Source organism: Oreochromis aureus, linkage group 10, assembly GCF_013358895.1.
Source record: "Oreochromis aureus strain Israel breed Guangdong linkage group 10, ZZ_aureus, whole genome shotgun sequence".
In the NCBI taxonomy this organism is placed as follows: domain Eukaryota; kingdom Metazoa; phylum Chordata; class Actinopteri; order Cichliformes; family Cichlidae; genus Oreochromis; species Oreochromis aureus.
The window spans coordinates 1102998-1129880 of NC_052951.1; the positions used below are offsets into that span (position 1 = coordinate 1102998).

The window sequence follows — 26883 nt, forward strand, 5'->3', positions numbered from 1 at the left end:
GAATGTAGATGTTGGCCAGTTCATGGAAACACTGATGATACCAGAGACCGAGGCGAATCTTCACAGACGGGTTCATAACATTTTTAGGATTTTACCACTGAACATCACAATAGTGGATTTTCAATGAAGACGTGATTTAAGAGCAGATTTTCAGCTTGGTTTCACAAGTATTAAGTAAGTAACTATCATTTCCACTGCCATCTCTTTACAGCTCTCCATTTTCAGAGGCTCAAATGTAATTGGGCAAACCCACCGAATGCCATGTCCTTCCTTGAGATGCTTACTGCAGCACCTGTGACCTGCTGGTTACAGAGGGATTGAATAGGACGGCTGAATCTACAACACATGAAAGGAGGAGGCGACTTGAGACACAGCAGTAGGGCTAACAACTGTTTGACTTGGAGCATGTCACAGGCCCGCGCTGCTCCTCCAAGCATCCAAGCAGCACCTTTGGTAAACAATGCAGAGCAGGAAAAACTGATTTCTCACGGACACTGACTGACAAACATCTCAGTACACGCTGTTTCACATTTAAAAGTCATTGTAACCAAATTATACTATACCAACAGACTTTTAAAGTCAAAGCCTGTTTCATATAGTTCACTATCATGTTTCTCCTCAGCAGCACTGCCTACAGGGACCTGGATTATTCACCCAGTACTTCTTCCATCCTACACAAAGCAATAGTTTCCTTCTAATTGTTCTTTGTATCACCTCTTAGATCCTTTAGCCTTTTGACCACCCATCCTGCAGTATCATTGGCACATGATTATTATTATTATTATTGCAGCTAATAATCCAACAGGCCTCCAACAGATCAACCACATTCATATAATATAGGAAGCCAAGTAAATTGAACCCGAGTTTGGACCTTTAGCTTTACTCTGAAGCAAAGCTAGAGTTTGATTTATGGTTTACTGTCATAAATCACACTCCAGCCACAGGTCAGTGTAGTCTTAGTGCTGGCTCCACACCTGCATAAATGGAGAGGACTGCATCAGAATAAAATGTTTTCCAAATCAAGCATGCATATCATCGTTAAGATTTCAGTGCTGAATAAGGCATGGCTGTTTTTGACCGAGGACAAAGGAGGAGGCTGGGGCCAGGAGACCAGAGGAAGCAGGGATGGGCTGAAACCGGCCAACAGTAAGATCAACAGCCGCAGTTCTAAAAACAGACGATTAACTCTCCGAATTTATTTCAAAATGTTTTATGTTAATGAAACACTGTGAGATCACCACTGAATTCGTGTTCACCAACAAACACGGAAGAATGATTATCTTTTTTTTTCTTCTTTTTTTTTTAAACGGTTTGAAAGTGGAACCAAAGTGCGAGCGTCACAAACATCACCGGGCAGATTTCACCGGCGTACCCGGGAGCCTCCAATGACAGGTAACGCTCGACAACAACATCAAGGTAAATGAATGTGTTTGTGTGTTTGTGTACAGCCTGTGTGTTTGACCGCAGAGCTTTACGTTCACACCGTAAACTGGGACGAAGCATTTGAAGCTGCCTGAGCGAACATTGAGTCAGCGCAGGGAAACAAACGTCCAGCGAACATTTGTGCTAATATTTGTTCCATAAATGAACATGTAACACGGGAAACACGCTGTGCGTGAACTGAGCCTGAGCTACTTTAAGTGTGTAGATCGTACAAGTTTATAATAATACGAATCACAGATTCGGTATGTTCACTCATAATAAAGGTGCTGACGGCCTGACCGACATTTAGTTATTCCTACAAGCCGACCAGCCGGGGAGCACGCTTTTCCTCTTTTACCTCGGATGTCTCCGTTATTTGGAATTATTATCATCTTTAGCAAAAAGCACTGCGCACAGTGATTTTCTCAGATTGTTGTGCAGCAGCTGGCGGGCACGGAGCTGACCCTGACCAAACTGTAGTCACAGCTCTTCACTGGCACAATGCTGCTCTTCTGTCTCGGTGCCCACGTTTGAGCAGCTTTGAAAACCCTGACCGGGGATCATTCGGATGGTCAGCATCTGTGGGCCACTTCTGCAAATCATCAGTGGGTTTCCCACAGTCGAAATTTCCACAATTACTCCTGTGAGTGGTTTCAACTTTGGGACCAGCTACAGCCAGTAAATCACCCTTTTAGTGAAAATGTCTGGAAAGGGATTTTGCATTGGTAGAGGGGGCTCACTGTGTCCTTGCCAGATTTGGTCTCTAACAAAGACAACACATGAGAACTACAAAGTCATCGTATTTAAACAGACAAACACACCATAAGCTCTGAAAAGCAGATACTATCAACCTGTTAGTGCGGTCTGTTTGGACAATCCTGCTGATCTTTGTCTTGCAGTTGATGCTGGCCTCTCTGTCCATGATGATGTCACATGGTTTCAAGAGCAGTAAGCAGGACTTCAACTTTGGACCATGGAAAGTGACTGCTTCCAAAAACCACATTATGAAGTCCAAAGACATTGAACGGTGAGATATTTGTCACATTTTAATATCATCTAAGCTGTGTTGGGTCCAGCCTATGTAACCAGGCTGACTGTCAGAGTACCAAACAGTAGAGTCTGCTTATGTCCATATGAGTCGTGTTTACATGATCAGCTGTTTTCGCCTGTTTATTGCATCACAAAAGCTGTAGCACACGTCCTCTTCATCAGACAGCAACGCACCGAGTATCATCACATCTTCTTGCTGTGATGTGATCACACGGTGGAAAAATAGAAATAACCATAAATGAATAATGTAGTCACTGAAAGAAGCAGCCGCGACACGTTAAAGAAAACAAACTAATATTGTTGCAGGCGCTGCTTGAACTCCTTTTCACTCCACAGTTGTTTTGAAAAAGCATTTCACTGTTTCTGCAGATACGTCAGTGCAGAATGCTGAGTCGCTGGATTTGTTTCTGATGTTTTAAATCCTCCAAAAACGACTAGAATAGATGAGAAAACCTGACTGATATCAGTCTTCACTGTTTGACTTTCCAGGTTAGCAGAAGACATGAACATGCCTTCTCTTCCAGAGATGTTGTTTGGAGACAACATACTGCGCATCCAACACACGGACGGTTACGGGATTGAATTCAATGCTGTTGATGCTCTGAAGAGAGTCAGCAACATGGAGGATAGTGTCAAGGTGGCGTGTGCTCAGGAATGGCAGGAGAGCAGGTAAGACGCTCACTGTTAGCTTCTGTCAGATAATCTTCTCTGCTTGGATAAAAACCCACTTTTAGACCAGTACTTGGGAATCAGCGTGCTGCTGTGTCTGTCTGCGGCGTTCTGTGGTAGATTTTCTGCGGCACCACTGTGTTGCAACAATTTTCTGACTGTCAGCTACTGTCCAACGTATTTGACAGGTCTTGGTTCATTCTCTCAGGCTAAAGCTGAGGTGTAGTATAGGCTCAGGGTTACACTGGCTGTACTGAGCTATTAGGAGACAACTGCACTGTAGTAAACATCTTGGATGATATCCCCTTCCAGAGCTGATTCTGAACACTCCAAAGATGTGATCCGACCTTATGACTGGACTTACACCACAGACTACAGAGGGACTCTGACAGGAGAAAGCATGCAGATAAAGGTAGGCAGGTTTGACACTGTTCACTCTTTACAGTCACAGGTTTGCAAGAAAGTGATGTGAGGTTTTCGTGTGAAGGTGTCTGAGACAGCCGAGCGTATTGACATGGAGAAGCTTAAGGCTCGGGAACACATCATGTTCTTTGATGAGGTGCTGCTGTTTGAAGATGAGCTGCACGACCATGGAGTCTCTATGCTTAGCGTCAAAATTGTGAGTGCCGTTTTCCTGTCCCATGGGACTGCCAATTCCAAATGAGCAGCAGATTTAACACTGAAGATGATGATGATGTTTCTTGTTGATGCAGCGAGTGATGCCGACCAGCTTCTTCCTGTTGATGCGTTTCTTCCTGCGAGTGGACGGAGTGCTGATTAGAATAAATGATACTCGACTATATCACGAGGTAAGTTGTTTCATCACCTGAGAGTGTGCTGCCAGATTTCATCACGGGCAGGTGAAAGACTTGAAAGTGACTCATGTGATGTAACGTTTGGTTTCAGGCTGGGAAGGATTACATGCTGCGAGAGTTCACTACGAGGGAAAGCAAAATCTCAGAGCTGAAGGTGAGCAGTGACACAGAGCTGTGATTCTGGGCTTTTACAATGTTATTCTGTTATTCATTTCCACTTACTGGTTTCTTCGATCCAAAGCAGAGCCCGAATGTTTTCATGTTCATGAAAGGCTTTGTGTGAGTTTGAACGTCGTCTGGCACTTTATTCTAGCACAGACTCATTTTGGATTTGTTAATAACTGCATCTGTTCTTGAGATGAGATGTTTACAGAAATGTTTGTGTTTGTTCAAAGGAGAACTTTATATCTGAAGATCCAGCTTATAAAGAAATCTGTAGCTGGCACACATCAGATCTCAGTGGGGTTGGATATCTAATAATAAAATAATAATACAGTGGAACCCCAACTTACGAAATTAATTCGTTCCCGAGGGTCTTTCATAAGTCTAAAATTTTCGTAAGTCGAAGCACCCATCGCGCCTTTTGAGTGAACGATAGGCTATAGGCTAATTGCTAACGGCAACAACAATACGTCGTTCAAGTGGAACAGCGAAACGCAAGTACGAAAGCCAAGGGGTTGTCACATGATTCGGAAGGCATTGTGGGCATTGTAGGCATTCTGGGCTCAGCCAATCAGAGCCAGCGAATTTCCTTACGCGGGCATTTTGCTGTAACACGGGCAGAAATATTGCCGTTAAGTGCCTTCGTAACTTGAATTTTTCGTTAAATGGGGTATTCGTAAGTCGGGGTTCCACTGTACATTTTAAAAGCGCCTTTCAAGACACTCAAGGACACTTAACAAAGAGTAAAACACACAGATCAATAACAAGATGAAGAACAATAAAAACAAAAAAGCACAAGATAAAATTAACAAACATTAGGTTCACAGTGAATATGCAGATTTGAACAGATGGGTTTGGAATTGAAATTTAAACTGGGGGAGAGAAAAAGTGTTTTTTATATCTGAGGGGAGAGAGTTCCACCGCCTGGGAGCAGAGCAGCTGACAGCTCTGCTCCCCATGGTGGTGAGGCGGAAGGAAGGCACAGCAAGCTGGATAGAAGAAGAGAATCAAAGTGAAGAGGCAGTGCTTAACAGGTCAGAAAGGTAAAAAGGAGCAAGGTTATAAAGGGCCTTGAAGGTGAGCAGAAGTTTGTATATTATTCGGAATTTCACTGGGAGGGGTTAGGGTTTTGAACCAGTTGAAGCTTATGGAGGGATTTTGGGGGAGACCATGTAAGAGAGAATTACAATAGTGAAGTTGGGAGGTAACGAGACTGTGGACAAGAATGGACGTAGACTGGGTGGAGAGAGAAGGACGGAATCTGTTAATGTTGCATAGATGGAAATAGGCAGAACGGGTGAAATTATTGATGTGATATTTATAGGACAGTGGTTCCCAAACTTTTTTTGCCAGGCCCCCCTTTGTTTTACAAGAAAAATGTCCCCCCCCCACACACACACACACACCCCACACACACACACACAAACACATCCTCCAAACACACACACCCATATTTTGCTCCATTGCGGTTTATTTGACACCTGCAACATTTAGTAAATGATTAAGCAAATACAAGTAAACGGCAATAAATTACAGGTAGTAATAAAATAAACTACTAACTCTTTTACGCTGCGTCCACACCTACATGGGTATTTTTGAAAACTGAGCTGTTTCTATGCGTTTGGGCCTTTTGTCAAAACGTAAACGGCGTTGCGATTCACCGAAAACGGAGATTATTTAAAACTCCTTTTTTTTGTTTACGTGTGAACGAGGAATACAGAGTTCGTCACGCAACGTCAAAGGCATGTGGCTCTTTTCACGTCACGCTGTGCGCCACGTTATTGTTTACATGAGATGAATTGCAGAATGGCAGATAGAGACAAAATACTGTTAATCTTACTATCTTCAGGTTTTACACGCTTACATACACACGCAGTTACTGTCCCTCCATTTAGAAAGGCAGAGGCGTCACAGTGTGATTATTTTACGTGTAGTTGTTTTTTTTCCTGTGTAATAATATTCAACATTGCTGTCAATACAATTTTCAAAAAATGTCTCTCTGTGCAAAATGGGTTCAAAAACAAAAACAGCTGTGGGATACTGTTTGTCCGTGATTTGAACCGGGGGAACAAATTACGGCAGGATCAGCCTGATATTATTTGTATCCCGCTGTAACTTTACTGCATAAAGAGCTAACATGTCCAAGATGTCCGTGATTTGGAGAGCCCAGCGCTGCTCCCGACGCAGGGAAAACTAATTTTGCAGGGGAGACCTACCTCGGCACTTGTGCAGGTGAAGCCAAAGGGAAGATATGCTTCACCATATTTTCTAGTCTTTGGCTTGGAATGAAGTTGGTTTGGAAACATATTTGGCGATGCTTCATCTCCTGCTTTGCGTTTGTGTGGGAGCCCCATCAAAAACCTGTCCACAGTGTCCAAGCTTTCTTTTTCTTTTCTTTTTTTCATACCGCGCCCCCCCCCTGCAATGGCTCTGCGCCCCCCCTAGGGGGCGGGCCCCATACTTTGGGAACCTCTGGTCTAGGATGACTCCAAGGCTCTTAACCTGAGGAGAAGGGAAAACTGTGGAGTTATCGATAGTGAGTGAGAAATGGTTTGCCTTCAAAAGGTTGGATTTGGTGCCAGTAAGGAGGATTTCAGTTTTATCCTCATTGAGCTTTAGAAAATTAGAATCTACTGACTGGACTGGTTAATGTGTTAGAAAAGGAAGCATACCACAACATTTGACTGAAATGAAAATAATCACAGAGCTGAATTCAAAGAGAAGCTGAAAATCAAAGTGAACAAAAATGTGCACCAGGCTAGTGCTTGTTGCCAGAATGGGCCTCAGTAGTGTTTATGCCGCCACATGCATGCCTGACAACATGGGACCATGCTCCTCCAGTGCACTAGCAGCTCTTCTCACAAATCTGGACCAGGGCGTGACCGAGCTCCTGGAGAGTCCGAGGTGCAACCGGTCCATCATCGTATGGACCGAACTATGATGTCCCTGAGGTGTTCAGTTGGATTGGGGTCAGGTGAGGGTGGGTATCCATGGATATGTCTTCGTAGACCATCACTGACCCACCGCCAAACCGGACATGCTGAACGATGTGGTCCCCTCTCCACCTGGACTAGTAGTGTTCTCCTATCTGAGTGGTGTCCAGAAAAACAACGTGGGTTTTATTGGCAAACTTTGTGGGAAAACCTGGACAGATGGTGTCCATCTGTTTCCCCATGAATTAATGCTTCGGGTTTTAACAGGATGAATCTGTCTTCATTAACAGGTTACATACGACTGACTTCCAACCCTTACTTGATCCAGCTGCCTTGGCTAATTATAGACTGATTTCTTATCTTCATAGACTTTTTGAAAGTTATCAAAGAGTTAACTCATCATCTCCAAAAGAAGAATATTATACTTGGTCCTAAAAATGTTAAAAGTTGATGTCCAACCTGATACTTGGCTCAGATGGCCTCACCTTTGTCTCCAATAAAACTATGAGGAATATGGAGTCAGTGTACATTCAACAAATATGTAGCGCTAGCATGGTTCATTTGTGCAATGTCATTAAATTAGAAACATCCTGAGTCAGAGTGCTGCTAAAAAACTGGTTCATTATTATCAGGATGTCCAAAAAATGACCTGAAAAGCCTTCGGTTGACTCAAAGCCCCGCCCACTGGCACTGCAAAGAGATTATTTGCTTCTCTTCATTGGCTACCTGATAAATTCAGACTTGAATTTAAAATCCTTGTCAAAGTCTGTTCAGCCACATCATATCATCAACACCTCACAGTATGTTATTATCCTGACAGAGCACGTCACTCTCAGACCGCTGGCTTACATGTGGATACTTTTTGGCTGATGTATCAGTAGAGGAAGCTATCCAAGCTATCAAAATGTAGGATGAAATAGTTATTTCTAAAAAAAAAAAAAAAACAATCCGAACAAAACAGTTAAATTCATGCTGTAGAGGGCTAAGGGTGACGATGGAAATGTACTAAAACTGTATAACAACAACAATAATAATAATGAAACCAGCTTCAGACAGCTGCCTGTGCCTGTCCTGGGACGAGATGTCAGTGTGCAGACGAAGACCCACAGCATGTTAGCAGTGTGTTTGCAGAGGAAGCTGGGAGCTGTGGTGAGCTCAGTGTACTCATGTTGTCTGAAGCAGCACCAGGACTGCTCGCACTAACATGCTGACTGTGCTGCTTGGCACCATCACATATTCATGATGCTTTTATACAGCATTTAGGATTTTTGCTTTTCATGGGTGATTCTGAAATATTTTACCATACATTATTATTTGTTGTTTTTTATATAAATATGAATATTCAGATCTATTTTTACTTTAATATGTGGTTATATTTTTATTTTGACTCCAGATTAGTTCTTCAGTTTGATTCGTTGTGTTGTCCTCTTCAGAATGTTCCGGCTCCACTGTTCACTGATCCCAATGAGGTGGCCCAGTACTTAACCCTGAAGATGACCGAGTGTGAGAAGCTGGAACTTCCTGTGCTGCAGACTCACACAGCTGATAATAAAGTCATTGAGTGACAGTATAGTGAAAGATCCGGACTAACTGTTCTGCATAGTGACAAACAGAAATATTAGTCTTAAACTGTTCCTTTATCTCACACCAACACAAAGCCATGACTGCTCTTACAATTATCTGTACAGGAACAACTTTTTTCATACAGTTTGCCCTTAAAACTAAAATCTGCTTCCTGTTTTGTTCATATTTGATATTTCTTATTATGAGACTTGCTTTGTAACATAAAGCATTGTAGAATAACTGTTTCTAATATTAGTTCATCAGTAAAAAAAAAAATTATGATGATTTTTCCAAATTCAAAATCAACAGTTTGTGTAAATATCCCTGCTGAAGGTGTTGAAGTGTATTCGTCCTTTGTGTCTGAAGCACCTTCAGATTCAAATGTCTCCCATATGGCCACATAAATTTTGTTTCTGTAGTAACTATGTTGCTTTGTGTGTGGTCGATAGTTCTTTCCTGACAAAACAGTATCAACATTTTTAAATCATTCCCTCTATCAGACAGCATTCCGGTTGGACTCCAGCTGGGAGCGCTTTGAGCCTCACCAGGTGAACAATGAGAACATGTGATGATGGTGTTTTGTAATAATAGCATAATGGCAGTAATAATATTGCACAAAAGATGTTTAAAGTAGGAATTGTTATTACATTAAATAATGTAATTTATAACAAACATAATCGTCATGCAATTAATAATTATCCAGCAAGAATTCCCTGAGTGTGTATAACAACCATGAAAGAGAGTAGGGAGCTCCACTCTTGCACTGAGAAAATATACAGAGTCGTGTGTGATCAGAGTGCATCATATTTTTAAGAGCGTGTTGTTCCAGTAAAGCTCTGCCACAGGATTGGTAGTACCTGGTTTCTAAAAGGCCTGTTACAGTACCCACCTCCTGTGGAAGCAGCTCCCAGATCAGACTCAGGAGACAGATATCTGCTCAACTTTCAAGATCAGGCTTCACATCTCTCTTCACTGAAGCGTTGGAGGTAGTTCATAAGAGATTACAGGATGACCCCAACCTCAGCAACAGGACCACTCTCAGCACCGACCAAGTGCGTTTGAACTGTCTTCATTCCACCTATTTCACATACAAGGGTCAGTTCTACAGGCAGAAACACGGGTGTGCCATGGGCTCCCCAGTTTCACCCATCGTGGCCAATTTGTACATGGAAGAAGTGGAAAAGAGAGCTTTGCTATCCTACCCTGGAACACCACCAAGCCATTGGTTCAGATATGTGGATGACACCTGAGTGAAAATCAAATCTCAGGACGTACCACAATTCACGGATCACATTAACTCGGTGGACCGACACGTCAAATTCACCAGGGAGGATATGAAAAGTGGCAGGTTAGCCTTCTTAGACTGTGAGCTTTCTATCAGTAATGGGGGACATCTAAAAGCTGACGTGTACCGGAAACCTACGCATACGGATCAGTATTTAAGGTTTGACTCTCATCATCCACTGGAGCATAAACTGGGTGTCATCAGGAGAGACCATCTCTGAATGGAGGAGGGGACCTAAGGGTACATCTGTCACCATCTTACAATGCTGTGATTGCAGCCATTCCCCAACTCTCTGTGAATGGTACTCATGGCCATAGATCAGGGGTTGTTGATTTTGATAAATCCTATATTAAGGTCTAGAACAGGTGACCCTGAACCTCCCCTTAGTTACACTACTGTAGTCTCAGACTGCTGTGGCCTTCCTACCAGTCACTGAGCATTTCTATGGGTTCAAATTGTGGTCATAAATATTTTGTACTTGTAAATCAGCATTTGTATGTGTAAAAAGAATTTGTGTGTGCGTAAAAAAGATTTGTGTGTGGATTATTGTACAATATAAAGCGCATTGAGGCGACTTCTGTTGTGATTTGGCGCTATATAAATAAAATTGAATTGAATTGAACTTAGCCAAAAAATGTTGTGGAAATGACAGTCTTCAATAGTGGGGATAGTTACAAAGCTTTCTTCGTTATGAATTAGTATACATGTTTTTATTGAACATTTGAAGAACCAGCAAAAAAACCAGAAACTCTTGTAGAGGACATAAAGTCCGAGATAGAAACGACAAGGAGCAGGTGCATCTAGTACAGGTAGAGCTGCTGCAAAAACCACAGAGCTCAGCAGCCAGCGCAACAAATTCTGGATCCGATGTGAAAGGACCTTTATGCTGCGCACCATGACTCACAGCAATGGTCCCGGGTCAGCCCTGACTTTGTGTTAAACTAATCCTAAAGTAATAATGGTATTTCTAACCGCTGATATGCCACAACTTTATCCTGTCAACAGCTACTGAAAGTTAGGGGACCTAGCTGCTATCGGGTCTTTATATAGAGATCCTCCAGCTTCAAACTGTATTTCCTTTCAAGGACCTGCAGTTCAAAAAAGCGCCCCTCCGACAGCCAAACCCATCTATTCTCTGATTGGATAGTTAAATTTGTGATTGACATGACATTGACCAATCAGATGAAAGGAAGAAAAATCGGGTCAAAATTCGTACTTGTAACTTGAAACTTGAGTGCAGAGTTTCACACGTATTTTTTGGCTAAGTCCACACACAAATCTTTTTTACACATACAAATCCTGATTTACAAGTACAAAATATTTATGACCACAATTTGAGCCCATACATTTCCTCTTTACGTCCTTTATTTCACTCACAGCTGTTTGTACACCACCTCTGAATGTCGTTCATTTTTACCTACTCTCTGCCATTGTTGCTGTGTTCTTTCTCTATATTAATGAGGAAAAATGTTTCACACAAGAAGTAGATGCTTAGTGTCTGGCCCAGGATGTTGTGAATATCCTGAAGACTTGTTTCAAGTCGCTTCCAAAAATACAAAACTTTTGGAAGTCTATGAAAATAAAAAAAAAAATCATTTTAATATTAACCTGTTGTGTGGATGTGTAGATCCAATGTTAGAAGACAGCTAATAATGTTCATGAATGAGACTACAGACAGGTGGGTGTTCATTAACCTCTGACATAGCGTGATCTATACATCATATGTCTGTTACTGAAATATGATTAATTAGGTGAGTTTTTTTGTAATTTTTTACAATAAATATTAATCAAAGTTCAAGTATGTAATCCCAGGGAGAAATGTTTGAACACGTAGTAAAGTACACTGCAGCCAAGTGTGGGCGGTATCAAACATGAGCATGGCTTCAAGTCAATGAAATGAAGTCGATGCAGCAGCTAAAAACCTACAATCTATCTGAAGGCCACCAGATGGCGATAGCCGTGGTCACAGCAGCCATTTTTCTTGGCCCTAACAACCATATCTGATTCAGCTATGTCCTACATCAACATGTCATTTTGAAATGTGTTTATTTTTGATTTTCCAAATAATATAACACACCCTGTGCAGTACAGCGGAACAGTGGTTTGCTCCGTTGCCGAGCAGGAGTTTGAATCCTCCATCTGACCCGGCTCCCATGTTCTCCCGTGTCTGTGTGTGTTCTCTCTGGGTGCTCTGGCTTCCTCTCACAGGCCAAACAAAGCGGTGAGAAAAGGTGCAAATTCAAAATGTTTGCTGTGTACATGACTGGAAGGCATAATACCTGAAAATGTGAAGATTATGGAAAGAATAACATAACGCACCAGGTTATTTATTTAATATAATACCAGAAAGAGAAATGAGAGAGGGAGTTGGTTCGACGCGTCTGTATCTCTCAGGAAGATCCTAAAATGTTTCAGCAGGACTCATCTCACTCCAAGCCAGAGGGGGGCGCCAAACACAGAAACACTGGGAGTAATATGGCGCACAGCTCTCGGCTCGGACACACGTCCAATCAGCTTTCTTCCTTCCTGACAGCTGGCCAATCACAGCGCCCACGTTCAGGCTGAAAACTGTTCAACATGGAGACAACAGTTGAAAAGCTTGAGGCGATGGTAAGCACAGCGTCAAACTCCTTTTCCCGACTTTATCTTTTCGCTGTTGAACCGCTACTGACCGTAGCTTTGTACACGGTGTGCCGCTCACAGCAGGCGGCTCACGGTTTTCCGCTAAGAAACAATCCAAAGTCAGGCCCATCAAATACCGCAGGACCGCGAAGGAGCTCGGCTAGTTTCAACATCGCCGCCACTCGAACGTCACAGAGCAACTCGGAGCAAACAGTCCGCAGCGGGACCAAGTGTAGCATCGATTGTTTGTTTTTCGAAACCGTCTCAAACACCAGCTGGCTCCTGCACATGGCTCAGTGCATCAGGTCTCACGGTGCCAAAGCCAAGCGTGCTTACTTCCCCGTAACTCTTATTGCAGAAAGGAAATGAGAGGATGTGCAGCCTGTAGCTGAACTCCGTGCTGCTGACCATCTGTACAGGTTGTGCAATCCTGGGACTAGTGCAAAGCCTAGGCAAAGTTTACCGTGTGTGAACCTCGAGCTGTTGGCAGATGCTCTGACTTCATTGCACTACTGTATCAGACAACTAGTAGTGCAATAGTATTGTCAAAGCATCTGACAACTGCAAGGACCACGTCTGTGTTTACACACCCCCAATGAATGCATTAAAGAGAAGATGCACTTTATTTACCTCACAGCTGGAATAAAGTCGATATCAGATAATTATCTGTAATCCAAATATAAATACAGCCATTGAAAATAAGTCTAAATACAAATATTAATTTGTAATACAAGAACAATATTTAAAATAATATTGTGTGTGTGCGCATGCACATCGATGCTTACTCCTGCTCGAGCTGGAGTAATCTACACATTTGTGCTCTCTAAACAACGAATCAGAGGACTTCCTTCTTAAGTTTGCTCCGATGTGGCTGCAGCTGTACAGCTGTCAGGGTAGCAGCAGTGACTGTGCTGAACCTCCAGCCGATGTTGCTCTCTGAACCACTCAATCACTCATCAGATCAGAAACTTGAACCCCTAGCCTCCTACAGTGAGGCTGATGGCTGATGTTGTCTGGGGTCTGCTGGACCATAGACCATCTTTATCCACTGTCCCTCCTCTGCACATGTCCAGACCGTCGCATCCTTGTCTCTGTGTCCTGAGAATACATTGGTCAGTAGGTAGGTGGTGAGTTCATACCTGTTGATCTCTGATCTGGAATGCTTCTTGGTGATTTCCACGCAGTGGCACAGAAGACCTCGGTTTAATCCTGAAGTTACCTGGATAAGCCAAAGTCCTGCTGCCTAGTACACACTCTGTCCTGGAACAGGAACATGGGCGCTGCACTTCATATAGTGTAACACAATGAGGGTCACATAAAACAATGAGCTGTAAGTGATTCCATCAGGCATGTGGAGTCAAACATCAAAGAATCCCAACATGGTGCAGGAAGTTCAGTGCCACAATGTGACGCACTTTGTCTTTGCAGTTTCTGAAGGCAGAGGCAGACCTGGATTACATTGAGAAGCGGTTGAAGCTGGACTTCATCAACAGCAGTGCAGAAAATGGATGTCCAGCTGAGGTGACTAACAGATGACATTTCTCCCATCATCTGCAGGAAGATCTAGAGAAAATCAAAGAGCTCTTAGTGAATTACTGGCTGCTCACACTGAGGCCTTTGTGCTTGGAAGTTGTGTAAGACAAAATTATTTGTCTTTTGTTAAAAAAAAAAAAACATGTCATCAGGATACACAGAACAACAAACTCCAACTAAAATGAAAATAAGATGAACCGGCCTATACCCATAAAGATGCTAATAGTTATAACTGTACCAACCAGTACATGTATTAAGACATAGAAGAGGGAAGGAAATCCCAGAACTATCATTCAGTTCACCTGGATGCAGCACTTCCAGTGGGAAAAACAGTTTGTCACTCAGTGATACGAGTGACGCATGAGGTAGAACATTTTATGTTTGCAGAAAGGCAATAAGAGAAAATCAGGTACACACCTGAGCATGTAGTCTGTGGGCTGATGATTGACCATGTGCTTGTAGAACAACCTGGCAGTGGTGCTGGAGAACCTGAAGGCTATAAAGTCCAAACACTCAGCCCTGTGCTCGCAGGTGAAGGAGCTCACGAGTGCACAGAAGGAGTCTGTAGACTCGATCAGAAACAACCTCAGCAGCGTCATGGAGCTGCTGCAACACTTTGAACAGACCACTGATATGGAGGTAGGTAGACTGACACTTTGATCACAGTATGACTGTTTAACGTAGCTCACTGATACAAGTACTACTGCTATGGGAGGTCAGATTTGATTAACCATCTAATCAAAGGGAAAATGTGCAAAGATACGTTGTGGTGAACTTGGCGATGAAGTGAGGAAGGCGTGAGAGCACTTGAAGTGCTAATTCAAAGTTTAAACTGGTCTCCTTGTCCCAGAGTACCTGCGCCTGGCCCAAGAAAGCATCAATGTTGAACACACACACAGAGACTGCAGAGCGCGCTTTGATGTGTCCTAGGTGTGGTGTTTTCTTTTCACTGGTTTAATCACAGTTAGCAAGCTGCAGCAGCCTCCAAGCACTGTGTTATATCCATAACATGTGTGGAAAGCAGGCCTAATGACATTTAATCACATTAATTGTGCATATTGTTCACACACCTCCGTCCTGCTGCAGTTTGTGGTTATCGTGCAGATCGACATTTCTCCTGAGTTCTCTTTGAAGCTTCCATTCAGGATCTGCTGTGTTTCCTTGTTGGTGTCTCTGCAGGTTGAGACACTGACAGAGTCAGAGCGAGAGTCTGTAGCACTGCTAAGTGCTGTCAGTTGCACCACAGCTGAGGTAAGCAGTACGAAACCTTTAGACGGCACTTCTTCGATAGTGGACTAGAAGCACATGCTTGGTTTACTTCAGTGGGAGCTTAACAGGAGGAGCCAGGGCTGGACTGGCCCGGGAGGCCAGTGGGTCGATCGAAGGGCCGCTGAGCAACAAGCCCTTTATTCATTTTCATTACTGACACTGCCCTATCACATCTCCTCACTGTGCGCCGTGCAGAACAGAGTTTAGTGTACAGAGATGGGGAGCCAAGAGAAAAAGAAGTCAAACTAAGTACAGCAGTGGTGCCAGCAGCACATGCCATTGAATTTGTCCCACAATGTATCATTTTAAATAAATTACATGAGTTTACATGTCAGTAAGGAGTAAGAAGGATGTAATCAAAGCCCTTCTCTTCTCACAGTGAGCCACAGAACGTCTCTGCTTCCAACCTGGACTGTGTGCATTCATCCTCATCATTATTATTTTTCTTAGATTTATTTCCTGCTGGTCTCAGTGCTGAGTTCAGTCCCAGGCTCCTCATTTCACATTTAAAACCTGATAGTGGCTTCATGGCCCCCAGTGATCCCCCAGTCCACCTGTAATATTCACAGCATGTGGTGTTGTAGAATAGCACTGCTCCCCACCCACAGCTTCTTCTTTTTTCCTTTTTTTGTTAATCTTTGTCACAAACACGACTGTCATGTCACCAGTGCATATCAGTTGATGCTGCGCTTTGTTTGTTTGCTCTTTTTAAACAGAACGACAGAAAGATGCTCGGAGCCTGAAAATGTGGAATCGTAAAGAATCAAAGGCCACGTCCACACTAAACGTTTTCGTTTGAAAACGCATCATTTTCTCTCCGTTTTGGCCTCCCGTCCACACTGAGACGGCGTTTTCGCTCAAGGAAAATGCAGCGTTTTGAAAACGCTTTCCAAAGCAGATGCATTTGAAAATGCCGTTTTCGTGTCACAGTGTGAACTGCGAACCCGGAGCCTTTTTGAAAACGATGACACATTTTAGTCATGTGATGCAGTCATGTTACCAATTAAACTAAGATGGCGGAGGACATTATACAGCGGTTGTTTTGTTTGCTCTCACCTTTGACAGCCCTATTAAAGATTAATATCAGTCTGTACGTGCTCCAGACAGCTTTTCTTCAAATTCTTTAACTCTCACTCGCTTTTGCAACTTTGTACTTTTGTGTTACTCGCACCAACAACTCCACCTCATTGTTAGTCCATTTAAAAAACTCGGTGCTTTTCCTTGACATTTTGCCGCGACGTTTCAAAGAGCCGGAAAGTAAATAAGCGGCAGACAGAAATGAGGCAGGTCGAATCTTCTTGCGTTTCACGCATGCACAGGACTGGAACGTAAGCGTTTTCGGCCGTTTCAATGTAGACGCACACCTCTGTGAAAACGACAGTGTGGACGCGTTTTCAGACGAAAACGCCATTTTCAAATTTATCCAGGCTAGTGTGGACGTAGCCAATGTGTTATATAACTTTAATACTTTTACACGGCTGCAGATACTTTTAGTGAAATACGGCTAAAGATTGAATTATTGGTATGAAAATGTTTTTGTGCTGTTAAACAGAACGAGGACATAGTTTGCACATAGAAACTGAAATCCTTTTTGCTGAATAACAGCCTAACACACGTCTCACACACGTCTGCTGAGCGATCCCAGTCTCTCAGCTTTATCTCATTTGATGGTTTTCTGACATGGACTCTGGTCTCCAGTTCATCCCACATTTGAAGTTCCCACTGGCTGAAGTTTTTGTTGCCATTAGTAAATTAGACCTTCAACTTGATGTTACAATCTTTGAGCTTTACAGAGTTGAACCCCATCACAATGGTTTATGCTGTGGATCAATAAAAACTGATAATATTGACCCTGGTAATTCTGTTACTCTGTACAAAAATAAATGTAGATGTAGATGAATCAATGCTTTACCTTTGGTCAGAAGCTCCTGTTTCACTGCCTTGCTACCTGCTCCATGTTTTCTTCCAGGTGTGTTCAGCTGTAGCAGCTTCTCACCAAGAGCAGCCACAAAGTAAGTCTGTTACATTCAAGTTACATTCTACCTGTCTGCTGATTGGTTCAGGCTGAAATGTATTTGCAGATGTTAGTCCTGACAGGTCCAATCGTAGTAACGTTTCTCTGAAATCGAATATGTAGATTTTCTAAAATGCTTCAATTTTAAATTGTAGATTTTTATTATTGTAGAGTCTCAGTTCTCTCGTAAGATCATTTGAAATCATCTTGGTACACTTGTGGTCACCCACTAGTATTTCGTTAAATGTTCGTAGCCTTCAGAACCTAAAGTATCACATGTTAAAATTTATGAGGACACATATTCAGCGTTGGTACAGTTCATGGTAGTTTGGGGCTTTGAATGATTTCTTTGAACATTTCTTCAGCATCACCCTGAAACAGGATGTTTGCGTTTTGACAATATTGTGCAGCAGATGAAACGAGCCGGTCCTCGAGACCTCCCTGTGTGTGGTTACAGGGTTTTCCTCCATTCACCAAATGTTAGATTAATGAATAATAAAATGCTTTTAGATGGTTAGTTTCAAATCACATGTATATTCAACTCCTCTGTCCCTCCGTGACTAAGTTAAGGAATTTCCCAACCTGTAATGAATAAAATAATAATGACCCATGTCTGATCTGTCAATATGTCCCCAGGCAGTGAGTGTGAGGAACTGACTGCAGCCATGCTGGAGTCGCTTCCCTCGAGCGTACGCTCCAACATCAAGTTAGCTGACCTCAATGCATTCTACCAGCAGCTGCAGCAACATCTGGGCAAAAGTAACAGGTTGGAGAGAAACAACTGTTATTATGAGAGGCTGTGGAAAAGTAAACATGAAAAAACTGGTTCATTCTGAAAAAACATGGATTACATGTTGAGTCTGGATTGGCTGTCACTGTATAAATGTATGATTACAAGCAGCCTGTAGTCTAAAGAGTTTTGACTGGTCTGTTAGGCCAGAAAAGCAGTTTTTAAATGTGAATCCATTTCCATTGCAGGGGATCGCTTAGCGTGCAGAAGATGAAGCAGTTGAAGATGAATGTGAGCGATGCTAAGCTGAAGGTCCTGCAACAACTGTCTTTAGTTGAGCTGGACAGTAAAGGCCATGTTCGTCTTGTGCTCTGAGCAGAGCGATGGTTGTCACAGTATGTACCGAGTTCTTGAGCAGAAACTAACCACATAGGTGGAATAGACACATACAGGCCGTGAGATGTCAGTTATACTTTCAGTCGGCGCTATGGTCGGTGTGTATGTTGTATAAATGCTCAGATAGATTCACCAAAGTACAGCGCCATCCTCTGAGCACTGGGGCATAAGCTAGCCACAATGATGCTGTGAAGATGCACAGTGTGTGCTGCCTGTTCATGTTTTTTATGTTATGATAAGGTTTATTGTAAAAATATATGATTACATTTTAACACAAGACCCTTTCCCCTGAGTAAAATGCTAAACCCATAAAGATGCTAATAGTTATAATGTATTTTTGTCACGGTGACACAGTACACTGCTGTAACGCATTTAAATGAGTAACTAAATTACAGAGTTTCTAACAGCAAAATTTACCTTCAGCTGTGTTGATTGAAACTCAATGTTAATATTTTAAATGTATAAAGAGCAATGATGGACATTAAAATAAATGTAAAATTGTATGTGTGGTCCTCTCACTTTGTGAGGTGTGAAATAAAAAATAAAGGGAATAAGATTGTTTCATTCATATATATATATGTGAAAAACTCTGCGGGCGGTCTATCCTCCAAGCTCGGGTCTACCAGAGGCCTGGGAGCTAGAGGGTCCTGCGCAGTATCTTAGCTGTTCCTAGGACTGCGCTCTTCTGGTCAGAGATCTCCGATGTTGTTCCCGGGATCTGCTGGAGCCACTCGCCTAGCTTGGGAGTCACCGCACCTAGTGCTCCAATTACCACGGGGACCACTGTTACCTTCACCCTCCACATCTTCTCCAGCTGGTACACTACCAAAAGTTTGGACAGCTTCTCATTTAATGTTTTTTCTTTAGTTTCATGACTGTTTACATCGTAGATTCTCACTGAAGGCATCCAAACTATGAACGAACACGTGGAATTATGTAGTAAACAAAAAGTGTGAAATAACTCTCAAAACCAGCCTTTGCTTTGATTACTGCTTTGCTCACTCTTGCTATTCTCTCCATGAGCTTCATGAGGTCGTATCCTGAAATAGTTTTCCAACAGTCTTGAAGGAGTTCCCAGAGATGCTGAGCACTTGTTGGCCTTTATGCCTTCACTCTGCGCTCCATCTCATCCTAAACCATCTCCACTGGGTTTAGGTCAGGTGACTGTGGAGGCCAGGCCATCTGGCACAGACATTATTATTGTGCTATCTACTGTACAATATAAAGCGCCTTGAGGCGACTTTTGTTGTGATTTGGCGCTATATAAATAAAATTGAATTGAATTGAATCACTCTCCTTCTTGGTCAAACAGCCCTGACACAGCCTGAAGGTGTGTTTGGGGTCATTTTCCTGTTGAGGAATAAATGATGGGATGGCATGTGGCTGCAGGATGCTGTGGTAGCCATGCTGGTTCAGTTTGCCTTCAATGTTGCTTTTCATTAGTTGTGGTTTCTAAGCAGCTGTTTGACCATAAAGGCCTGATTCACACAGTCTCCTCTGAACATGTAGAGATGCGTCTGCTGCTGGAACTCTGTGTGGCATCTATCTGGGCTCTAATCTGAGCTGCTGCTAACTGGTGATTCCTGAGGCTGGTGACTCGGATGAATGTATCCTCAGCAGGGGAGGTGACTCTTGGTCTTCCTTTCCTGGGGCGTCCTCATGTGAGACAGTTTCATCGTAGTCTTGATGGTTTTTGCAACTCCACTTGGGGACACATTCAATGTTTTAGCAATTTTCCGACTGACTGACCTTCAGTTCTTAAATTAATGATGGACTGTTGTTTCTCTTTATTTAGCTGATTGGTTCTTGCCATAATATGAATTCTAACAGTTGTCAAATAGGCCTGTCAGCTGAGTTATTTATCAATTTTCTGTTTGCTACATTATTCTATAAATCTTGCTTCATATATTAGATGTCTTTAGTATGTATATATAATGTAGAAGCAGTAAAATTAAAGAAAAATCATTAAATAAGACGCTGTGTCCAAACTTTTGACTGGTATATATAATTAGGGATGTTCCTGGTGACTAATTTCTTAGTGGACTGAGTTCAAAGAAACGCTTGGATATTAGGTTAAATTTACATGAGTATAAATGGCTCTTACAGGTTACTCCAGCCCTTTTAAAGTAACAGACCCTTGGGAGTTATTTCCAGGTGACTAAATGTAACCCAATCAGTTATCAAGTTCACCAATCTAGAGGGGAGTTGCCAGGACAGGTAAGGATGGTAGGACCAGGCCTGCAAGGCTGCCCAGGTCTCCAGTTTTTCTTATCAGAGGAGGCAAGGAAGACACCTGGATAACAGAGGCAGTCAGTACTGGGCTAATCCCCTCACCTGTTTGGAAGACCTGCTTCATTTTGGAGTAAGCTCCAGTTGGGAGAATAGAGCCAGACTGAGTGTAGTAGTAGGGCCAATTTAATTTGAATGTTTTTAAAAGATTCTCAAAAAGTCCCAGAGACTTTATAATTCTGCATGTCTGTGATTGTGTATTACCTCTTGGATAGTTTGTTGAAAATTATCAGCAGCAGCTGAGATTCTGGAATATTAATAAGCAAATTGTCATGACCATGATCGACAACCATTGATGAAAGGCCATGAGTACCAGAGGGGCAGTGGCTGCAATCACAGCATTGTACTGTTTATTAGACTTGTAGTCAAGACCGCCTAATCCGAGACCAAGACCAGAGGGTTTCGAGACCAAGACAAGACCAAGTCGAGACGAGACCAAGCCCGAGACCAAGTCGAGACGAGACCAAGACCAAGACTGAGACAAAAAAAGTCTTTAAACTGCAGCCAGATGCTGCTTCGTTTACGGGTGTCAGGCATATTTATGTGTTTTTGCTTTCGCACAGCCCTCCTCACCGCTGTCTACTGTCTCACTCACTTACTGAGAGGACAGACAGATGCTCCACTTGACTGTTGCGTCTCTCACCCTCTCTGTTTTTCACATAATGATATTATCCTATATCCTCGCATGTGATTGGCCACAATATGGAGGGATTGGAGCATAGCTGAGCCACTGTGTGAGAGCTGAGCAGCAAAAGGAAATTAAGTGAGGGTAGAAATGACTGTAAGATTATTAGGCTCTGTTTTGAGTTTTGTTCAATAAAGAATGACTTCATATAGGAAAAAAATAAATATCACATATGCAGGACACCTTAAACTAGTTTTTGTAATTAAGCAGCAAGGCAGAACAAAGTCGGGGCTGTATCAAGACACAGGGACTAAACCCCAATTCAACCAGACCCAGAACTGATCCAGAATTAAAACAGGACTACAACAGTTCAAAATCAGGACTACTTAGGACTTAACCAAGACAGAACCAGAATCAAAACTACATGATACTAGCACTAAAAATCATCATAGACCTGCACTACACTTATTTTTTAATTCTACCAAAGTACACTATTTAGATTCAGAAAAGTTTATATAATTATTTAGCCTTCATAAGCCTGATTAACTTAATAAATATAGAATTTGAAAAGTAACAAATGGTATCTAAAAAGTTACACTAGGCACTTGATACATGTTCTGATGAGTTTTGGCAAACAACCATTTGACAAACGTGTGTCTCACCTGCTCTGGTTCCATCTCTGTTCTGTCCTCATTCTCCTCTCTCTCCCTCTCTGTTCCTCTCTCTCCCTCTCTGTTCCTCTCTCTCCCTCTCTGTTCCTCTCTCTCTCTGTTCCTCTCTCTCTCTCTCTCTCCCTCTCTGTTCCTCTCTCTCTCTCTGTTCCTCTCTCTCCCTCTCTGTTCCTCTCTCTCCCTCTCTGTTCCTCTCTCTCGCTCTCTCTCCCTCTCTGTTCCTCTCTCTCTCTCCCTCTCTGTACCTCTCTCTCTCTCTCTCCCTCTCTGTTCCTCTCTCTCTCTCCTCTCTGTTCCTCTCTCTCTCTCTCCCTCTGTTTCTCTCTCTCTCTCTCCCTCTCTGTTCCTCTCTCTCTCTCTCTCTGTTCTCTCTCTCTCTCTCCCTCTCTGTTCCTCTCTCTCTCCCTCTCTGTTCCTCTCTCTCTCTCTCTGTTCTCTCTCTCTCCCTCTCTGTTTCTCTCTCTCTCTCTCTCTCTGTTCTCTCTCTCCTCTCTGTTCCTCTCTCTCTCTCTCTCCCTCTCTGTTCTCTCTCTCCCTCTCTCTGTTCTCTCTCTCTCCCTCTCTGTTCTCTCTCTCTCTCTCTGTTCCTCTCTCTCTGTTCTCTCTCTCTCTCCCTCTCTGTTCTCTCTCTCTCTTCCTCTCTCTCTCCCTCTCTGTTCCTCTCTCTCTCTGTTCTCTCTCTCTCTCTCTCTCCCTCTCTGTCTCTCTCTCTCTCTCTCTCTCCCTCTCTGTTCTCTCTCTCTCTCTCTCTGTTCCCCTCTCTCTCTCTCTCTCCCTCTCTGTTCCTCTCTCTCTCCCTCTCTGTTCCTCTCTCTCTCTGTTCCTCTCTCTCTCCCTCTCTGTTCCTCTCTCTCCCTCTTTGTGCTAACAATCAAGCCAAACACCAACATCATCAAATATACAGTGGAAACCAGATATTTACACACTCTTCAGATAAAAACACAAACACTTTTTTAATTGTAACATCAAATCAGACTAAATGTTTATTTTTTTTAGATTGATAAATATAAAAAACATATTTGTTAACTTTTGTATTTTGTATTCAAAACTGAGCCACACTTATGGAGCTCCACAGTTCTTTTCCTGGTGTTTTGGTTGACATGTCTTGATTTTCCCATGTCAAAGAAACAGGCTCTGTGTTTTGCCTTATATGCATCCACAGGTGTGCCACCAATTTACTCACATGGACTCTACTAACCAATCAGAAGCTTCTTAAGCTCAGAATGGAATTGTCTGGAGTTTTCTTATTAATTAACAATAAACTTAGTGTATATACTCCTAAATTTGATGAAAGTGATTAAAATAGACAGCTCCCTCTTTTTATTCTGACATTTAACTAATTCAAAAGATATTTCAACATTTATTTATCTAAAACAAAACAAGTTTACTCTAAATTGATGTTTAACAGTAACAAAAAAAGTTTATGTTTTCTCCCTAAAGTGTAAATATCTGGTTTCATCTGTGAATATACTGCTGTGTATTGGAATTCCTCTTGTCTTGCATAGATATACTGAACAACATACAAAGCATAATATATAAAATAACATCTGAGTTTTTTCTTTAAAAGAAGCTCCTTATGTCCATTCTTGTGTTCATCAGTACACAATTGAAACCGATTTAGAGAGTTTGTTTAGCCGTGGAGGGTAAGAACTGAAAATATGAAATGTAAGCTAAGACTTTCTAAAAAATCAGCATTGTCGTTCGGCATTTTATTTATCCATTTGTTGATTCACTCAAAGAGCAAGTAACGCAACCAAGTGATCGGTTTGATATCAATCTTTTGTGATACACCGTCATATTTACATTATTTGTACAGTACGAATGATTTGTTTTGGTACCTGGTCAAACTTAAGCTCTCCTCTGTCTGCAGCAAACTCGCAGGCAGCAGCTTCTCCCCCCTCGCTCACATGGGTGCTGTGCTCAGTCGCCTAGTGCCTGAGCTCGGATCATACCAAAATCAGGGGGAATTTACGACGGTGCGCTATGTGCTTCGTGTGTTGTTTTTGTTTTATACAGTTGTCAGTCAGGCATCTAACTAATAAATTACACTCCAAAAGACCACATGCTTCTGAAAAAATGACCCGGGCTTAAGCCTAGTAAGCCACCCCTCACTCCGCTGATGGTTGACTCCAAATCTCCCGAACACTATGTCGATTTGAGAACGCAAGACTGAGACCAAGACCGAGACCAAAGTCAGTCGAGACCAAGACGAGACCAAGACCACGTAAAAGTGGTCTCGAGACCAAGACCGGTCTCGAGACATCCAACTCTACTGTTTATAAGGTTGGGGAAACCTGCGGTCAGCTGAGCCTGAAGAAGTCACCTGGGTGAGTGATGAAATGTTTCTCCCACTGAAAACATCCAGATGAACAGAATCAACTTTTTGCTTACCTAGATGATTGAGCATGCATCAACACACTCATTTGTTATCTTGGCTGTGTGGTTAGGAACGTTGTCCTGTTAGAAGATGAACCTTTGTTCCAGTCTGCGATCCATAGAGCTCTGGACACATAACTGCATTCATCTTTCCCTCGACCCTGACTACTCTATCAGTTTCTCAGTTCCCTCTGCTGAAAAACATCCCCACAGCATGATGCTTCCACCACCGTGCTTCACTGTAACGATTTTATTGGCAGGCAATGAGTGGTGCCATGATGCTTGGCATTCAGGCCAAAGAGTTCAACCTTTGTTTCATCAGACCAGAGAATTGTGTTTCTCGTGGTCTGAGAATCCTTTAGGTGCTTTCTGGGAAACTCCAGGTGAGCTGTCACCTTCCACTGAAGAGTGGCCTCAGTCTGACCACTCTACCATACAGGCCTGATTGGTGGAGTGCTGCAGAAATGGTTGGACTTCTGGAAGGTTCTCTGTCCACAGAGCAACACTGGAGCTCTGTCCGAGTGACCATCAGGTTCTTGGACACCTCCAGCTCTAGGTAGAGTCCTGGTGGCTCCAAATATCTCCCATCTATGCATGATGGAGTCCACTGTACTCATTGTACTTCAATGCTGCAGAATCTTTTCGTACCCTTCTCCAGACCTGTGCCTCAATACAATCCTGTCACTGAGGTCTACATACAGTTCCTTGGATTTAATGGCTCGGTTGGTGCTCTGACACCTGTCCATAGTTTGGACCTTACAGAGACAGGTGTGTACTTTCCAGATCATGTCCAGTAAACTGAATTTACCACAGGTGGACTCCAATCAAGTTGTAGACACATCTGACAGATGAACAGTGGAAACAGGAAGCACCTTAGCTCAGTTTTGAATGTCACGACAAAGGCTGTGAGTGCATGTAATGTTTTTGTTCTTTATTTTTAAGAAATTTGCAAGAACATCAAAGTCTTTTTTTAACTTGTCATTTTGTGTGTAGAATTTGAAGTGAGAAATGAATTTAATGTTTGAATTAAGCTGTAACATGAAAATATGAGGAAACGCTGTGAATCCTTTCTGGATGCACTGTAACTTGTTTCTGTGAATGATTGTTGTTGTTCTCTGTCAAAGCCATGCAGTCTGCTGATGCACTGTTGTTGTCTGACCCCTTTGCAAAGACAAATTAAAACCTCAGAGTGACAACCTGTTTGTGCAGATTCATTTATGTCAAACTTCCATAACATGGTATGGGGCATTTTAAAATGTTTAGTAAAGTAAACCAAAAAAGTGGTCCTCATAAGATAAGTACGAAAATATTCAATATAATATGTGTATGATATACAGAAGCTGGTTCATTGGAAATAACTGTTAAATGAGTGTGATCCGGTCAGCCTGTGAGGACCCCTGCTTAACCAGCTTCTCTTTAATCCCACTAGCATGGCTAAATCTGTGGTAGCCTAGCTTATAGCATCAACTTGACTAAATATGTTCATTCCTCCTGATGTTGACTGCGGTTGGTGAACATGTGTGTGTGTTAGCCAAGACACGGGGAGAGAATGTGTGATGTTGCGTTTGTCCCATTACAACACAGTGATATGGGTCCAAGAAAAGATCTGCACTGGGCGCTAATAGCTAATTCAAATGTAATAGAGTTGAATAAAGCAGCGCCACCTTCTGGTGAAGATGGCCTACATGTACTGACCTATATAAAGATACAGTGCAGATGTCACAGAGCCCACTCTGGTCAGAAGTCCTGCAGCCGTAAACTGACTTCACAGAAATGACCAAGAAGCTGAATGGCAGATGGCAAAGCTAAAATGCCAGTAAGTGAAAAGAAGTAATGTAAAAAAATGAAAATCACATGATGAAGAAGCAGCCCTGAAGCCCACCATAGAACTGTGGAGCAGTGGTTAGCACTGTTAGCTCACAGCAACAGGGATCCTGGGCCTCTCTCTGTATACAGCACTTGTTTAATGATTGATAGTAACGCATTATTATCGTCACAGGGTCGAGGCAGGGCTTGAAACAGATGGTGCTAAATGACTGTATGTGGATTTGGGCTAAATGACGTGAAGCAAAACCAACATATGTGCACCTTCTCACGAAATTCCGACAGCACTTAAATGTAGCAGAGCTCCGCTGGGACGGACAAAGCCCTCTTTGTCACTTCTTCCCCTTTTTCAGCTTTTTCACTTGAGCCTCTGATTGTGCCGGGAGTGTCCCAGTGAGCACATTTAAACTTTTATCTTTAAACTGTGCTCGTTAAAACACGAAATCGCCATCCTAAACAGCCATTTCAAATAATAATAAACTAACACTTGATCGTGTTTCATGACACACTTCGGGCGCAGAGTTGAGCTTTGTTAACTTTTTCCTGCTGGTTAGACCTTTGTTAGAGCCCAGTCTGGAGAGCAGGAGAGAGAAGGAGGGATTTCCCTGTTCCAAAAACTTTTTCATCCAGTTTCC

At 42.6% G+C, this 26883-nt stretch overlaps 2 protein-coding genes and 1 long non-coding RNA gene across 5 annotated transcripts; all 3 read left to right on the top strand.

Moving 5' to 3' along the window:
- LOC120442390 lies at positions 1 to 1139 on the top strand. The gene is made up of 3 exons (XR_005614706.1): positions 1 to 70; positions 212 to 453; positions 1090 to 1139. It is a non-coding gene; the product is annotated as an uncharacterized LOC120442390 (long non-coding RNA).
- A 180-nt stretch (positions 1140 to 1319) lies between these two features.
- Positions 1320 to 9286, top strand: tiprl (TIP41, TOR signaling pathway regulator-like (S. cerevisiae)). 2 transcript variants are annotated; one of them, XM_031730395.2, is made up of 8 exons: positions 1320 to 1392; positions 2322 to 2449; positions 2962 to 3141; positions 3454 to 3553; positions 3629 to 3760; positions 3855 to 3950; positions 4048 to 4110; positions 8485 to 9286. In XM_031730395.2, exons 2-8 carry the CDS (start codon positions 2325 to 2327, stop codon positions 8614 to 8616), a joined length of 828 nt encoding a protein of 275 aa, XP_031586255.1. In that variant the 5' UTR covers positions 1320 to 1392; positions 2322 to 2324; the 3' UTR covers positions 8617 to 9286. The 2 variants fall into 2 exon arrangements, with proteins under 2 accessions (XP_031586255.1, XP_031586246.1); XM_031730386.2 differs by having other exon boundaries at positions 1321 to 1416.
- Positions 9287 to 12373: 3087 nt separating this feature from the next.
- On the top strand, positions 12374 to 18966 carry ska2 (spindle and kinetochore associated complex subunit 2). 2 transcript variants are annotated; one of them, XM_031730408.2, is made up of 7 exons: positions 12374 to 12509; positions 13950 to 14042; positions 14517 to 14693; positions 15234 to 15305; positions 17293 to 17335; positions 17974 to 18103; positions 18316 to 18966. In XM_031730408.2, the coding sequence occupies exons 1-7, from the start codon at positions 12477 to 12479 to the stop codon at positions 18440 to 18442; spliced, it is 675 nt and encodes a 224-aa protein (XP_031586268.1). In that variant the 5' UTR covers positions 12374 to 12476; the 3' UTR covers positions 18443 to 18966. The 2 variants fall into 2 exon arrangements, with proteins under 2 accessions (XP_031586268.1, XP_031586275.1); XM_031730415.2 differs by lacking the exon at positions 15234 to 15305.
- Positions 18967 to 26883: the final 7917 nt, after the last annotated feature.